The 17,331-nt window shown below is 39.5% G+C and overlaps 1 protein-coding gene across 2 annotated transcripts in view; it reads right to left on the bottom strand.

Annotated features, from left to right (window-relative positions):
* The window catches only part of rps6ka2 (ribosomal protein S6 kinase, polypeptide 2), a 216,695-nt gene that overhangs the window by 175,579 nt on the left and 23,785 nt on the right, over positions 1 to 17,331 (bottom strand). Inside the window, exon 1 of one of the 2 annotated variants that reach the window (XM_052011831.1) lies at positions 7,490 to 7,596. The exons of the other annotated variant lie outside the window; for it this stretch is intronic. Coding sequence (XP_051867791.1) covers positions 7,490 to 7,519 — 30 coding nt within the window. The 5' untranslated portion in view covers positions 7,520 to 7,596. Of the gene's footprint in view, positions 1 to 7,489; positions 7,597 to 17,331 lie in introns of those variants that run through there. 2 annotated transcript variants of the gene reach the window in all.

Below are 17,331 nucleotides of genomic sequence, written 5' to 3'. Positions count from 1 at the left end.
TCTCATTATATTCTCTGTTCGATTCTTTTTTATTATTTCTTTAACAGACTGATCCATTATGCCCACACTATGAGTACTGATATTTGAATTGTTAAGCTTACATTCTATAAATAGAGAATTACACTGAAAATGGCCTCAGTCTTTGCACTGCTAAAGATACAGTTCTTCCAGTTACTCCATTAAGATTCTCTGTGGAGAACAAAACATTACCCATCTCATGCAAGATCTGTTTCATAATTCAATACAAACTAATTTTGATTTTTGTACATTATTCTTAATCAAAGCTGGCCTTTTACATTCTACTTTCAATGTTACAAATGTCTAATTATGAACAATCTAGTGGCATTACTCATTTACTGTGGTTTTTTTTCCAGAGCTAAACCCACTCCTTCCACTAAGGCACAAGACTAGAAATTCTATTGCATACCACAATAATTTATGGCCTTAGTGATATAATTTTACCCAAAAGCCAATTGCTTAATACAATTATTTACACCAAGCCTACATAGCTTTCAAAAATACTACTGCAGTGCCTCCATAGCTAGGATATGCCCATGCAAGGAAACAGCTTGGCACATTCAAGGGACATAAATTGACATGCAGTACATTACAACAATTTCAAAATATTATTCTGTGAATATATGGTAGGCAAGCTATTTGGGCCTCAAATGCAAGATTAGGCCTCTCCAAAAGGGTGGTTAAAGAGGATATTCTATGCTACTAATAGGGCACCTGGGCTGCTATTGGGGTTCCAGTAGTGAAAGATCCATCAGAATGGGGCACTCTTCCTAGAAGGTAATATCCAATTTACTTCTTTTTACCTTCTGGATTCTGACTACTGCCATTCCTGCCCTGGATGCCCACCTCTGGTGCTCGATGTTCCATTGAGTATTGGAGGCATGTGGCACACAAGCCCACACCTGGATCACAATCTGAGGCAAGATTTGTCCCAACTAGACCAAATAATTCAAACAGATGTCACCAGTTCTCATAATATGGCCTGCTCTGTCTTCAAAGGTCCAGAATAGCTGACTCTTTCTTTCTTTTCTTTTTCAATCTTTTTACTGAATTTCAAATTAACTCAAATTAATATACATAACATTAATGATTATACATATGGTGCAAAGAGATCGGGATAATAATAACAGTTAATATATATACTCACAAGGAGTAAAATATATAATCTGGACCTCCCGCTCTCTTGCTAAGTGAGCGTGAGTCAAAAAAAATTGAAAAGAAATTTAATTATATGAAAAGAGAACCCCCAATCAAATAATAATAATAATAATAATAATAAAAAACAAAAACAAACCAAAAACTTCAAAAAAACTGGACTGATATTTCTTCAGTTAAAAAAGAACATTATTATGTCATTAGTTCCGCTCCTCTATATTCAAAGGTTATTGAAAGGGATTCGAAACAGGTCTGCTTATATCATATGGAAATACTGAATAAATGGACTCCAAACTTCCTCAAATTTAAGCAAAGGATCAACAGTACCACTCCTAATTTCTTCTAAGTTTAAACATGTTATAGTTTGAGAAAATCATTAAAATGTGATAGCAGGTATAGGGTCCTTCCATTCAAATAGAATGGATCTCTTGGCCACTAATGTAACAAAAGCAATCATACGACAAGCAGAAGTGGATGAATGGCCAGAATCCATCATTGGTAACCCAAAAATTGCAGTAATAGGATGGGGTTATAAAGCAATATTCAATACAGTTGAAATAATATTAAAAATGTCTTTCCAATATTTTTCCAAAAGAGGACAGGACCAAAACATATGTGTCAGGGAAGCCACCTCCAAATTACATCTGTCACATATAGGATTTATATGGTTATAAAAACGGGCTAACTTGTCCTTAGACATATGGGTCCTGTGAACCACCTTAAACTGTATCAGAGTGTCTAGCACACATTGAAGATGTATTAACTAATTGGAGAATTTTCTTCCATGTCTCTGTAGGTAAAAATATCTGGAGTTCTCTTTCCCATTCATTCTTTAGCTGACTCTAACAAGGATTATGGATTGCAGATCGTGCCCCCTAAACTATTACTCCCCCAGCACTTTGAAAAAAACTCGCAATGGCTCAATATGCAGTACGGCTTCCATACATCTTTTCACGCATTGAATGCTAAGTGACTGACCCTTGCTTGCCTTAAGTTCCAGGGCATCTGGTAGCCTGGGGAATCTTGACCACCACCATTTGTACCCAGATGCCCACCATCAATAGGTGATGTCTCTTCAACTGCAATCTAGTTACAAATGATCATGTATGGGGAAAAGCAATAATGATCAGGTTACAGAGTTATCATAATCAATGAAAAGCCTGTCTTATTGGTAACGACGCCCCTGCAGGATGCACTTGTGCATGGAGACAACTGGTTATGTTGGAGAGATATAAGCTGCTTTTTAACACATGACTGACAACACTCTCAAGATTTTTTACCATGAGCATGTGGTAAGCAAGCAGTACGAGCCTCAACAGAAAGAGTGGGAAGCTGCATTAGGTCACTTTAATTCTCCAATCCACAACAATTCCATACGTTTTTGGCTTCCTATGCTGTTCCAGTGAAGCCCAACATAAGCTCGAGGAACAGCACTTCATTTCACAGATATAGCACAGTTTGTCATTTTCCTGCTGTTAGTTAGATCACAGTCTTGCATTAGCACTGATTAAAGCAACACTCAGAAGACAAGGAGCTGTAGGATTTAATTGAAACAGTGCTATTAATGACAACTGCAATCAGAATAATATAAGAAATCTGGCAAGCTGAGTAATTGTACTTGATGATGCTGGCAGTGTGAAAAATGAATTTAGATAATCAGGACAACACAAAAATCAATCTAGATTTATTCAAAGAATAAAGGAACATACCTCATGACATTCACCTAAATCATCTGGTTAGTGGAAAATGGATGCCACTCATTACTAATTTCGAAGAAACTTACCTACAAAGCTTCAGCAGGTTTTGTGATCTGGATTTCTCTTTTCTCAATTGTTACATGGTGCCTTCCATAGAGTATCTGTGGCATCCTACAACACCAATATCATCAAGCTGGCAGAACAGCCAACCAAAATAAAGAACTTTACCAGACAGAAAACTGTAAAGCAAAAACCTCACATTTTCATAACATTTAAAAAATTTGAAATAAAGATTGGGACATGCATACGGATTAGGCAGATGCTGAAGCATCATTAACAATTTAGGATAAAAATGAGGGCTAATTTAAGTGAACTGAAGTACAACCTGGGCCATGTGAAATAAATCAAGCCTGGCAATTAAAAAAGGAAAAGCCTTCAATGAGGAGATAACACTGGTTCAGGTTTAAGTCATTCCCATGAGGGGGAAAAGTATGGCATCCAAAACTGTAGGTCCTTGGATGATTAAAGGTAGAACCTGGAAATTGTGCTAGTTTGCATGCTTCTTTCCCCAGCACAACTTATCCAAAATTTGTCACACCAACAAAATCTCCATGATGTTTTGCACTGGTTTAAGAAGTACCAGCTGGGAAGCCTGCCTGAACAATCCCAGCTCAAAATAATTACTATGGTGAATTTCCACTAATTGTGCTCCTCTGTAGGTCTTAAAGAAATTTCTTTAAATTATAAAACACAAGGACACCAATGAGCATATTTTAAGAGCTTATAATTTAAAAAATCAAAATAACTAACTATTGTACTAGTTTTCATTGATGAAACTAGTAAAAGGCTCTGAATAAATTAAAATAAAAGAATTCTTAGCTATTTAAAATTTAATTATTCAGACGTAATGAACTAAATATTCTGATTAAAAATCCATATTTTTGTGATAAAAACCCACTTTCGGTTATATTTGTCAGATGACATTTCTTGCTATTCTTAAATGTATCATGGAATATTTTTCTCATAAAAATTAAAACTAAATTAGATTCTAAAATGCTGCACAATTGTGCTAGTTTTGGAAGGATTTACATTCAACAAATGCAAGTACACTTGAGAAAAAGCCTTCCAAAATCTACTTGAAACTTAAGCAAAATTGTATGCACTCAAAGTAGGTATCTTGTCCCAGAGATTAAAATGAAATTGTAAAAAGGAAGCTTCATGTCATTTTCATAATACAGCGGAGAACCAAACTGATCAGATCTGAAAGAGGGGCACAAAAGCTCAATGTTGGAGGTGGAAATTTTTTCAGGACAAATAACCAAGACTAAATTAATTGTAATTTGGGAAAACTTAGGGGCAAATCTTCCAGAGATCTACAATGAGCCAATCAGCAGATAGGCCCATAGCTAGACTTCCATCCAGCAGAGGGCCAGTTGAATAACTTCTGCATTGCCTAGCTATGTCCCCTCATGGAGTCCATCAAGGCACCATTCTTAGGCTGGGAAACTGAACATGCACCTGTTTAATCTGCTGTAAGTACAGCTGGCCCATTGAAGTCAAAGTGGGAAATTGGCTGCCAGTACACGAAGAGTTTTACAGTATTTGTGTTTTAATTCTTTTCAAGAGTGTGTGTGCATGTGTGTTTTATCACCTTTTTTGACTTCTATATTTTTAAAATTATATTACTTTTTTAACATTTTTAATTATTGATTGATTCTTGTGATCTTGACTGAGACTTCCACGAACGTTCAACTTAAACAGCAGGTTTGACAGCAGTTGTCCTGGTTGGGATTGTGGAGAGCCTCACGGCTGTCAACACCATGCATGTCACTGTAGTTGGTTGCTTGCACAGCCCTGTGCTTTGCTGATGTCCTGGGAACCAGACCCCCAGTACCACAATGAGTTTATAGTATGGATGAGTCAAAGGCAAATCATGTTTGATCAGTGCCAGTAAGTTCTTTGACGAAATGAGCAACGCACTGGTGAAAGTTGGACAGTCCATAATAGAGATCTCAAAATAATTAAAGGTTTTGATGGCAGCAGAAAAATAGCAAGTGTTTCCACTCTGGAAAACAACAAAACTAGTAGTGATCTGTATAACTAGAAAGAAATTAAATATGCATTTCAGAGGCAACTCCTTCATATCGAAAGTTGAGAATATGGAATCCGTTACTACAAGGTACAGCTGATGCAAACAGTGTGGATGCACTTAAACAAATCCATCATCAGCTGAGCTCTCTTAGTCTCTTGCAATATTAAGTTAAACTCATATGGGAAATAAAATCACTGTTTAATTCACTATCACATTTGATTGAGATTGCTTTGCGTCAGGATAAACAATAAGACTCATTTCTCCTGCAGTAAATTTTTCCTCCTGTCCACAGTTAATTGGTATGGGAGACTTCTGTAACCAACCTATACAAAATGTTATTAGCCAGTAAGTGACACCAAGTTAACACAAGGATCCAAGCTGCTTCTAATAATTTTGACACATATCAGAGGTGCCCTATTCACATTATCTCACACAACAGGCAAGATAACATAATACCAACAAAGTAGGAATTGCTAATCATGGGCATCACCATATTTTATGTTTCCAGGCAACTATAAGGCATGACAGTGATTTTCAGCTCCCACACACTCACATGCTACCTTACAGGTATAAAAGCCACAATATGAAAGGTGAGAAGATGCACCACTGCCAATGCTGGAGTTAGACTCAAGGTTTATATCACAAAGATTATTTCCAAATGAACTTTAGATTTCTTCAAATGATCTATTTGCTGTCTGCAACATAAATCACTAACAATTGGTGGGAGGAATGAAACAGATGGAGGAGGCTGCAGCCATATTGATGGTGCTGGATATTTAATTGTGAGCCCAGAGAAACTTACAGAGCACTCTGAGCAGAGTTTCAAATACAATGGTTTATTAGATTTTCCAAAATAAAGGCAGAGTCAACAAATTAGTGCATTCATTTAATGTCCTTTTGTAATATAAATTGCAACATGATTATATTTGTGGTTCACTCTCAAGTCAGCATTTTTGGGAAATTAAAGCTGTATTTTCAACCTTCCATTTCCAGAGGCCATCCTGCAGGGCAAAGAAGGAACAACAGCTGAGGTCTCAAGCCATAATTTGGCTTTGCATCTGCATGCAATTAAGATTCAAAGAGAAAATCATCCTTTTCCCACTCAAAGCATTTGGTATTTGGTATTGGTATTGGTTTATTATTGTCACTCGTACCGAGGTACAGTGAAAAACTTGTCTAGCGTACTGTTTGTACAGATCAATTCATTACACAGTGCACTGAAGTAGTACAGGGTAAAAACAATAACAGAATACAGAGTAAAGTGTCACAGCTACAGAGAAAGTGCAGTGTAGGTAGGCAATAAGGTGCAAGGTCATAACAAGATAGATTGTGAGGTCAAGGGCATTTCATCGTGTAAGGGAACCATTCAATAGTCTTATAACAGTGGGATAGAAACTGTCCTTGAGCCTGGTGGTATGTGCCTTCAGGCTCCTGTATCTTCTGCCTGTTGGGAGAGGGGAGAAGAGAGAATGACCTGGGTGGGTGGAGTCTTTGATTATGCTGACTTCTTAATGAGGCAGCAAGAAGTGTAGACAGAGTCCATGGAGGGGAGGCTGGTTTCCATGATGTGCTAAGTTGTGTCCACAACTCTCTGCAGTTTCTCGCGGTCCCGGGCTGAACGTTTGCCATACCAAGTCCTTATGCATCCAGGTAGGACGCTTTCTATGGTGCATCGATAAAAGTTGCTGAGTGTTAAAGGGAACATGTCAAATTTCTTTAGCCTCCTGAGGAAGTAAGGGGCTGGTGAACTTTCTTGGCAAATTATGGAATTAATTCCCAATTGGGAAAAATTGGATCAATACCAATATTGAAACACTGTCTGATCTCCAGGAAAGACAATGTATTTTCTGTACTCAAGATAGATACCCTCAGAATTGCAAACGAAGCAAAAAAAAGCTCTCCTTTGTCTCCTCCTAGTGGAGGGAAAATAAATACTTAATTCAGAGAAGAAGTGGGGCCCAAGTGGAAATGCAGAAAATATAGTAGACATGGTAGAAAGCCCTTCTGCTCTCAGCGTTCATGATGTGACCTCTTCTACATTGGAGAAAGTGAAAAAAAGGACTGGGTAACTGTTTTGCAAAACACCTTTCAATTCGCAAGGATGGCCCAGGGCATCCTGTTGCCTGTCACTTTAATTATCCATCCACCTCCCATTCTAACCCCTGTCTTTTTCACCCTACACTGTTCCAATGATTCTGATGCAAGCTCAAGGCATGTTCCAGCCCTAGGAACTCAATATTGAATTCAACAATTTCAAGTAACCAGCCTTACTGGTCATGTCAGAATTGGCCAGTTCATATACAAGGTCATCCACCTGTATTATTAACCCAGTTTTTCTCCTTCCATGAATGTTACCTGATACACTGATTATTTCTCTTTTAAGGTTTCCATCAACTGCTGTGTTCTGCATCTCACAGTTCCAGCACTGGTCGAGCAGCATCACCGACAACAGTGCATCCCTTGCCGATGAGCTTAAGGCATTCTATGCACGTTTTGAACAGAAGGGGATTGGAATGTCACTACCCACCCCAACAGCCTCCAATGCACCTGAATCCATAGACACCGTTGAGGACGTAAAATCAGTCTTCCGGAGGGTGAACCCACAGAAAGCATCTGGCCCGGATGGTGTCCCTGGCCGTGTCCTTAGGTCCCTTGCAGATCAGCTGGTGGAGGTATCTGTAGACATTTTTAACCTCTCTCTGCTTCAATCTGAGGTTCCCACCTGTTTTAAGAAGACCACTATTATCCCGGTACCTAAGAAAAACAAGGTAACATTCCTTAATGACTACCGCCCAGTGGCTCTGACATCCACCATCATGAAGTGCTTTGAGAGGCTGGTCATGGCACACATTAACTCCAGCCTCCCAGACAACCTCAACCCATCGCAATTCACCTACCGCCTAAACAGATCCACAGCGGATGCCATCTCCCTTATACAATGAGATGGACTCTTGACCTCACAATCTACCTCATAATGACCTTGCACTTTACTGTCTGCCTGTACTGCATTTTCTTTGTAGCTGTGACACTTTACCCTGTATTCTGTATTGTTTTACTTTGTACTACCTCAATGCACTCTGTAATGAATTGATCTGTATGAACGGTATGCAAGACAAGTTTTTCACTGTTCCTCAGTACAAGTGACAATAATAAACCAATTCCAATTCCATTGGTTTTGGTCTCCATATTTACAGAAGTCTGAGCTTGCAGTGGTGGCAATGCACAAATTCACTCAGTTGATATTTGGGCTGAAGGGTCTGACATAGGTTGAGCAGGTTAGGCGTGGAGTACAGAAAAATGAGAGGTGATCTTATTGAAAGATATAAGATTCTGAGGTAGATTAAAAGGGTGGATGTTGAGAGGCTGTTTCCCTTAGTAAAGATATCTAGAATTAGGGAGCATTGTTTCAGAATAAGGTGAGAATCAGGTGGTGATTGAGGGGGGTGGGGTGGAAGGGGGATTTCTTCTCTCAGAGGATTATGAATCATTGGAATCCTCTATCCCAAAGAACAGAGTCATTCAATATAGTCAAGATAGAAATTGACAAATATTTGAACGACAAGAGAGTCAGGAGGTATGGGGAGAGAATCGAAAAGTGGTGTTGAGACCAAAAGTAAATTAGCCATAATTTCACTCAATGGAGGAGCAGGCTCAAGAGGCCGACTGGTCTACTCCTACTCCTGTTTCTTATGTTCATAAGTGAACTTTTATTTTCTCTGTTTGTGTCATTTCCACTTACAGCTTCCACTGTTGGTGCTCCTGCAGTTGAATAAAATGCTGCTTCTCGTCCCATATTCTGGGGTAACCGAACAGTACACAAAATTCAATGCATGTTTGAACCTCACAATACTATTTGTACTATCCGATATCTACCTTCTGGCTTCTGTATGCCCGTGCATAGCAAGATCCAGCTTGCTGTGAAATTCTAAGTACAATTGCTTAAGTGGTCTGAGCTTTGTAGGAAACTGAGTCATTCGGTAATCTGGCAGGAGAACCTGAAAAGAGCATTTCTGGTGCACTTAGATACTTCCTGTCTTAGATATAGCAAGAATATCACGGACATTGGAACTTCAAAGATTCAGGAATAAGTTTCAAGATGAAGATCATAACTTGTAGCTTATTTCCACTGCATTGTTATTTTGCATCCAATGTGACAGTCAAACTTGTCAATCTGCTCTATTTTATCTGTGATCTTTGGAAGATTCTCTGATCAAAGTACCTCTAGGTACTGTTAGGGGCCATTAACTGGACTTCATTTTTATGCTTTTCACTTTACCTTTCTTGCTCTTCAATAAGATGGGGCAAGATGTAATTATTGGGAGAAATGGCTAATCAGTTATTTTCTTCTTCATATTCCTATATTTGTTATTTTGCCAAATGGAGTGGTTTGAGCCTTAGTCTGGAACTCTTCAGGTCTGAGATATAGGGTCATAGAGTCAGAGCAATACAGCACAGATACAGGCCCTTCGGCCCAACGAGTCCACCAACCACAGTGCCCACCCAGCTAATCCCAATTTCCTGCATTCGGCCCATATCCCTCCAAGCCCCGCCCCTCCATGTTCCTATCCAAGTGCTTCTTAAATTATACTACTGTACCTGCCTCAACGACTTCCTCTGGCAGCTCATTCCATATACTCGCCACCTCCTGTGTGAAAAAGATGCCCCTCAGGTCCCTTTTAAATCTTTCCCCTCTCACTCTAAACCTATGTACCCTAGTTTTGGACTCCCATACTCTGGGGAAAAGACTGTTACCATCCACCTTATTTATGCCTCTCATAATTTTAAGCACTTCTCAGGGTTATTCTTAGACTGTCCTGAGTCTGCCTATCTGAGTCATAGTGGCAGTGGGAGTGAAAAATAATTCAGCCAGAATTTCATCAAATCTGACCTTCCACCATACATAGAAATATTCCTGCTTTGGGGTCTGGAGACTTCAAGGTGAATTCCACGTCATTGTCTCATCACAAGCAGAAGGACACTCAGGGACTTTAGATTACTGCTTCTAAAAACACAGTGTATCAGCCACCCTGTTCCTCATGGAGGATCTGATCATGTGGGAAATGGAAGTAGGAGATGATCTCCTGTTTGCTACTCCCAGGTTTTTGTTGAATACCAAAAATGTTAGCCTAGAAATTCTCTCACCAGTAGAATATTTCTGTATGCAATACAATCGGAGTTCTTAAAATGCACTGGGACAGCACTTCTGGGTTTTTGATCTGGGTTCTCCATGCAGATTCACATTTAGTTCAAAATGCCAAAAGGCAAGTTTCTCCAGGGCACACTCTTTGTGGTAGCCTTAAACCTCAATGAAAGATTATCTACAGATCAAGTGCATTAAGTTAGGTCTGAGTGGAATTAATGAACTGAAAGCTTTTAACCCTTCACTCTGTCCATTCTCGTTTTCTATGAGCTCTTAATCCCACAGTGACCTCTGTAATAAAACGTAGATAAATGACGTTCCACTTGGACATCATTTGTTTTGAATTTAGCCTGCAGCACTCTATTGTGTGGCTCCCAAGGCCAGGATTTCACAAATCATGTCCGTTTTCTTAGCTAAATTTTCTCCTGTACTCATCGAGTGTTCCTGTAAGGTTGCAAGGTAAGGACAGGAAGTCTAGGGAACTATGGATGTCAAGGGAAATAGAGGGTCTGCTAAACAAAAAGGAAGCATACAGAAAATTTTTAGCATACAGTAAAGTTTTCAGTATTCTATAAACAAGGGAGGCCCTTCTGGAGTACAGGGAGTGTAGGAGAGTGCTTAAAAAAGAAATCAGGAGGGCAAAGAGCGGCCATGAAATGGATATTATGAAAAATCCCAAGGCATTTTTTGTACGTATATTATGAGCATGAGGGTAACTAGGGAAAGAGTAGGGTCCATTAGGGACCACAGGAGCAATCTGTGGGTGGCGCCAGAGAACGTGGGCGAGGTCTTAAATGAATATTTTTCATCTGTATTCACCAAGGAGAAAGCTATTGTAGTTGGAGATTTCAGCTGAGAAGGTGAACTTCCGTAGCACATTAAGATCAACAAGCATAAAGGTGGGTAAATCCCCAGGACCTGATGAGAAGTCTCCTAGGCTGCTATAAGAGGCAAGGGAGGAGATTGCTGGAGCCCTGAAAAAGATAGTTAAATATTTACTGGCCACAGGTGAAGTGCCAGATGACTGGTAGACAGCAAATGTGGTAACTTTTATTCAAGAAAGTCTGCAGAGATACACCAAATAATTTAAGGCCAGTTAATCTAATGTCAGTGGTTGGGAAATTACTGGAAAAAATTCTGAGGGATAGGATTAATCCACACTTACAAAGGATGGGACTGATCAAGAATAGCATGCATTTTCTGGTGGGAACTCTTGGCTGACTAACAATTGAGTTTTTGAAGAGGGCTGTGTGATTACTGTTTTACATGGACATCAGTAAGGCCCTTGAAAACGTCCCACATGGAAGGCTGATCCAAAAGCTTGGAGCTTATGGGATCCAAGGCAAGTTGGTAAATTGGATCCAAAGCTGTCTTTGTAACAGGAGACATACAGTGGAGATTTGTTCTTGTGAATGGAAGCCTGTGACCAGTGATGTACCACAGCAACCAATGCTGGGACCCTTGCTGTTTGTTATACATGTTAATGACTTGGATGTGACTGTAGGAATTATGATTAGTAATTTTGCAAATGACACGAAAATTGTTGGTGTCATTGCCACCCTATAGGAAGGTCAGGATTGCACTGGAGAGGGTGCAGAAGAGATTCACCAGGATGTTGCCTGGGATGGAATGTTTCAGTAATGATGAGAGACTGAACAGGCTGGGTGTGTTTTCCAGGTAACAGAAGAAGCTGAGGGGACACCAAATAGAGGTGTACAAAATCATGGGAGGCATAGACAGATAGTCAGAAGGTGTGGATTAAGAGGTTTAGAGGAGATCAGAGGAAAAAAAAATTCACCCAGAGGGTTGTTGCAATCTGAAATGCGCTGCCTGTGTGTTCACAACATTTGAGCAGTATCTTGATGAGCACTTGAATCACCTGGGCATAGTTAGCTACAGACTAAGTACTGGTAAATGAGTACAGATAGGACTTGATGGTTGGCATGGACATGGTGGGCCAAGGGGCCTGTTTCTTTGTGATTCTAAAGTTGGAAATGCTTCTGTTTAGGACAAACTACAGTGTTTGTTTATCTAATTCTGTTATTGACCTCAGACTTGAGTAGTTCAAAGCTCCTCTAGCCAATCTTGCAAGCTCCATAAACCTTAGTACATCCAAACATCCTTTTACATTTCAATCCCCATTTCTCAGTGGCCTCTACTGGCATCCCAATGTCTCAAATAAACCCAGTGTCTGGACTGGGTTTAATTAATTCCAAGGTCTCAACACCTGCCCTGACCTACACCCCCTCTGCCTTAACCCCCTGCTGTTATTTCCTTAATTCCCTAATCCAAACTATCCAAGAACCTAACTCTGGTTCTCTTTAGTAGCAATGCCTTCATTCACCCCTTAACCTTATTCTAAAATTCCCGTCCTCTCTACCTCTGTGTCTTCATCACCCTCAGCCTTTAAGATTGTCCTTCAGACTCAACATTTTGTCCAAGCTTTTGGTCAGCACTCCCTGACTTCTTTTTGGACTTGGCTTTGAATTTTGTTTGATTGTGCTTCTGTGAAGTAACTGGATACATAAATTTGCATTAAAACTGTTGTATAATTCAGAGTTCTAGGAGACAGAGGGTGGTGGTAGAGGATTGTTTTTCAGACTGGAAGCCTGTGACCAGGGATCAGTGCTGGGTCCACTGTTGTTCACCATTTATATTAATGATTTGGATGAGAATGTAGGTGGCATGGCTCGTAGGTTTGCGGATTACACTAAAATCCGTGGTATAGTGGACAGTGAAGAAGGTTATCGAAGATTACATCGTGATCTTGATCAACTGGGCCAGTAGGTCGAGGAATGGCAGATGGAATTTAAAACTTTTTAAAACTTTATTTATACAGAACAGTAACAGACCCTTCTGGCCCAATGAGCCTGCAATGCCCAATTACACCCATGTTAACCTACTAAGCTGTATGTGTTTAGAATGTGGGAGGAAACTGGAGCACCCAGAGGAAACCCACACAGTCACGGAGAGAACACACAAACTCCCTACAGACAGCAGCAGGAATTGAACCCCGATTGCTGGCACTGTAATAGCATTATGCTTACCACTACACTAAATGTGAGGTGTTGCATTTTGGTAAGACAAATCAGGTCAGGACTTACACAGTAAATGGTAGGGCCCTGGGGAGTGTTGTAGAACAGACAGACCAAGGGTGCAGGTATATAGTTCCTTGAAAGTGGCGATACAGGAAGACCGGGTAGTGAAGATGGTGTTTGACACGCTTGCCTTCATCGGTCAGGATAATGAGTAGAATCAACATCTGCAGTATTTTGTGTCTCCATTGAGTACAGGAGCAGGGATATCATGTGACAGCTGTACAAGATGTTGGTATGGCCACATTTGGAGTACTGAGTACGTTTCTGGTGGTCCTGCGATAGGAAGGATGTCATCAAACCGGAAAGAGTGCAAAAGAGATTTACAAGGATTTTACCAGGACTGGAAGGTTGGAATTATAAGGAGTGGCTGGATAGGCTAGGACTTTTTTCCCTGGAACAAAGGAGGCTAAGGGGTGACCTAATAGAGGTATATAAAATCATGAAGGGTATAAATAAGGTGAATAGCCACAGTTTTTTCACCAAGAGTAGGGGAGTCCAAAACTAGAGGGCATAGGTTTAAAGTGAGGGTTTTAAAGTGATTTAAGGAGGACCTGAGGGGGAACTTTTTCACACAGAGGATGGTCTGTATATTGAACGAACTGCCAGAGGAAGTGGGTACAATTATGACATTAAAAAGACATTTGGACAGGTACCTAGATAGGAAAGGTTTAGAGGGATATGGGCAAATGGGACTAGCTCAGGCAGACAACTCGGTTGGAATGGATGTGTTGGGCCAAAGGGCCTGTTTTCCATGCTGTTTAACTCTATGACTCTATGAAGAGTGTGGGTCTATTAGTTCATAATGTGCTACCTCCGATCACCTTTGCGTGTCATTATCAAACTCACAATTGTTAGTCACAATTTCATTTTTGTTACTGGTTGCAGCATCAGAAAAAGCGGTTTATAGCAAATTTCAGATAGCTAATACACAGAAAAATGAGGTAAAATACAGAGTGCAGGGTAAAGAGAAAATATAATTAATAGGCAACATGCCAAGCATCATGCTCTCAAAATTATTTTATGTAGCTAAAGGACAAAGGAATGACAAAGCTGATTACTAATAAAGGTATAGTTTGGCTTTTGATGGCAGAAATACTGATTGTGTAATTTGCATCATCACAAAGGAAAGGGATGAAGTGGTTATTACAGTAGACGAGCGGGTTACAGAAAAATTGGACAATATATAAATAGAAAGGAGGTGCAAACTGAGTCAGCATTATTCACATGGAATGGATTCTAGCTTGCAGAGGGAAGAAAGGTTGGACACTTCAATTTTTCAACCCTCAACGATATGAGACTAATGTAAAAGAACAAGAAAATTGTAAATGTTATTCAAAAAAGGAAGTAAGACACCATGCTCTCAATTTCCCCAAGATCATAAGATTTACAGTGAAGAATCACGGAGCAACCTAACAAAGCAAAACAAATGCAATGGGGATAAATCAGAACTTAAGAGCCATGCTGAAATGATGGCACAGTCATTTTCAAAGCCAGAGAACTTGTATTTGCAGCACATTTCACAGACTGGTATTCAGTGGTTATTTATTTTGAACAACTATGAAGATCTGAAGCTTGTGTCTGAAAGACTTGAGCTTTTCAGTTTAAGAAATCCAACACAGTACTGCATAAAGATTCTTCAATTAAAAACTTGTGTAGAGGTGGCACTTATGTTCCAAATACAGGTAATAGAGCTACTCCATATCACTGTCTTCATTAGTGACAAGTATAAATAAGACATCCAAAGAAAGGTGTGCATTGAACAATGAGCTGACTAAGCACTGTAAAAGAACAGAAAATAAAATTCCTGCAAGTCTGAATATTCAACTATTTCAAAAGACTTTCACCTGACACTCATAATTTATAAGGCTAATTCCCAAACCTTGCCCACCCCCCATCACTTCCACAACCCTCCACGATGAATTCCGAAATCCAATCAAAATTAAAAGATTGGGGCAGATACCCTCAAAGTAAATCAAACGGTGGCAAGTCAGACACCACCCTGCTTTACATCCAAAACAGAAACAACTGCATATAAGATACAAATCAATGATCCCACTCGACATAAACAGATCTGAATCTGCAGATAGCAACATAAATTGATGTCCACCAATGAGTCAACAACGTCAAGATCAGTCTTTTTCAAAACACCATGCCCCAAAATGATAACCAACAGAGATTTCTATTACAGATTAAGAGGTTGTGAGTTAATTTCATACAATAGTAAAGTCCTGTTTAATTACACCCAGCAGCACTTTCCCTACTTTTTATGTCACTCATGTTGAAAGAACCTTGATGCAGAACTCCTGGGAACAAGGTGCTTTCAGTTCCTATGGCAACCCTACAGCTGGTTCCTTGGCCTGAAAGCCTTTAGTCACGTCCCTCAGGGTAACAACATTCTGCAGCTCTTCTTTATAATCCTGCAATGTATTTACTCATGAATATTCAAATTTTTTAAAATAGATGCAGCCAGGATACAGAAAGCCTTACCTACTGAGAGCAAAGTAATACTAAGAATAAATTCTACTCTGGTTTAGTTTTTATCTTCTCTTTGTGTAGGCTGTTTCTGTGGTGTCAGATTTAGTGCTGCCAACAGCTCTTGTGCATTTTAGACATCATTTATGAGGTCAGATCCACATGTGGGTAGCTTTTTTCATATATGTAATGTGCTGGTATTGATCCCGGGTTTGCTTTCCAACCTTTCTGAACGTATAAAAACTGTACAAGGTTCAAAATTGTGGACGACAGAGCAATATATCAAAAGCTGCTCAGCAACTAAGATCGGTTTTAGTAAATGTCAAGAGTGAAGTAACAATTCTCACAAAAGCTCAGTAAAGACCCGCCACTGTCATTTGCCCTGGAGAGACATAATCTCTCATACTCAGCCAACAATGTGGAGGCACTATCCTTGGAGAATGAATCCAGACCTGGATGTAGCAGCTCCCAGTCACTTTTGACATGTTCTGCTCAGTCCACTGAAAGCACTGCATCAACTCATTTCTTTATATCTTTCATATCTTCTTGTCATGGATTGTCCCAGCATACAGCACACGGAGTATAATGGAAACCAACATCATCATTTCAAAGCTGTCACCTCACACTAAGAGGGCACCATTAAGTAGACCCACGTTGTTCAGGTAGGGCCAGCATTATTGTCAATAATTACATGAAGAAAAAATCTTGGCCATTAGGCAGTTGAATGCCGGGTAATTACCAAACTCAAAAAGTTATGTATAAGTGTCCATCTTTGTGGGGAGTCTTTGCACCATGTTGAAATAAATTATCAACAGTAAAAATGACAGAGTTAGAGCCAATGTTCCTCATGCTGAGGTTTATTACACACAAATAATTTAAATGTGCCATTATGCCATAGTGAACTGAAGTTCACTGACTACATTGACACTAATTAACAACCTTCTGGTTCCTTAATTTCATGAGGCCAGAATCCTCATCATTTGCTCAACAGTTTTTTTTAAATTAGTGTTAGGGCAGAAGAATGTGTTCAGTATTTATTGGTCATGGCAATCCTGAAGTTAAATGGCTTTGAGAGGCAAATAAAATGATTTACACTTTTTTTTGCTAAGGCAGCATGGCAGCAGCATCATAGTATAGTAAAAGAACTTCAATGGAGAAATGAACGTGCTGGTTCAGTTCTTGGTCACAGTCCACAATATCCTGAGCTCCTTACTCTACTTTCCCCCTACTCAATGTACTTTTTGCTGGAAGAGTGGGTGTAATCAAAATACACACAACAGCACCTTTCACCAATCTCTCAGAAACTTGATTGTAAGAAGCATTTTCTATAGATCAACACCCAAGGTCAAAGCTGAAAGCATGACATTCATTAACTCTGATTCTATCCAATTTCTCTCCATCCATGTCACACAGCAGACATTTATAAATATAATATGTATTAATATTTATGCCCTTTAATGTTGATAAATAATGAATAAATAGTTTACTTATCCATTACTCATTAGATCATAAAGAAACAAAGGACTGCAGATGCTGGAATCTAGATGAAAACTCATTACTAATGTTTTTCTATCCACTCTATAATGGAGAAAGGGAAATGCATCTTAGGTATTGAGTCCAAAATACCTTTTTGAAAACTATATAGCTGAAGGAATGCTA

This window comes from Pristis pectinata, chromosome 3, assembly GCF_009764475.1.
Source record: "Pristis pectinata isolate sPriPec2 chromosome 3, sPriPec2.1.pri, whole genome shotgun sequence".
Lineage (NCBI taxonomy): Eukaryota > Metazoa > Chordata > Chondrichthyes > Rhinopristiformes > Pristidae > Pristis > Pristis pectinata.
This window is presented reverse-complemented; position numbering and strand designations above follow the sequence as displayed.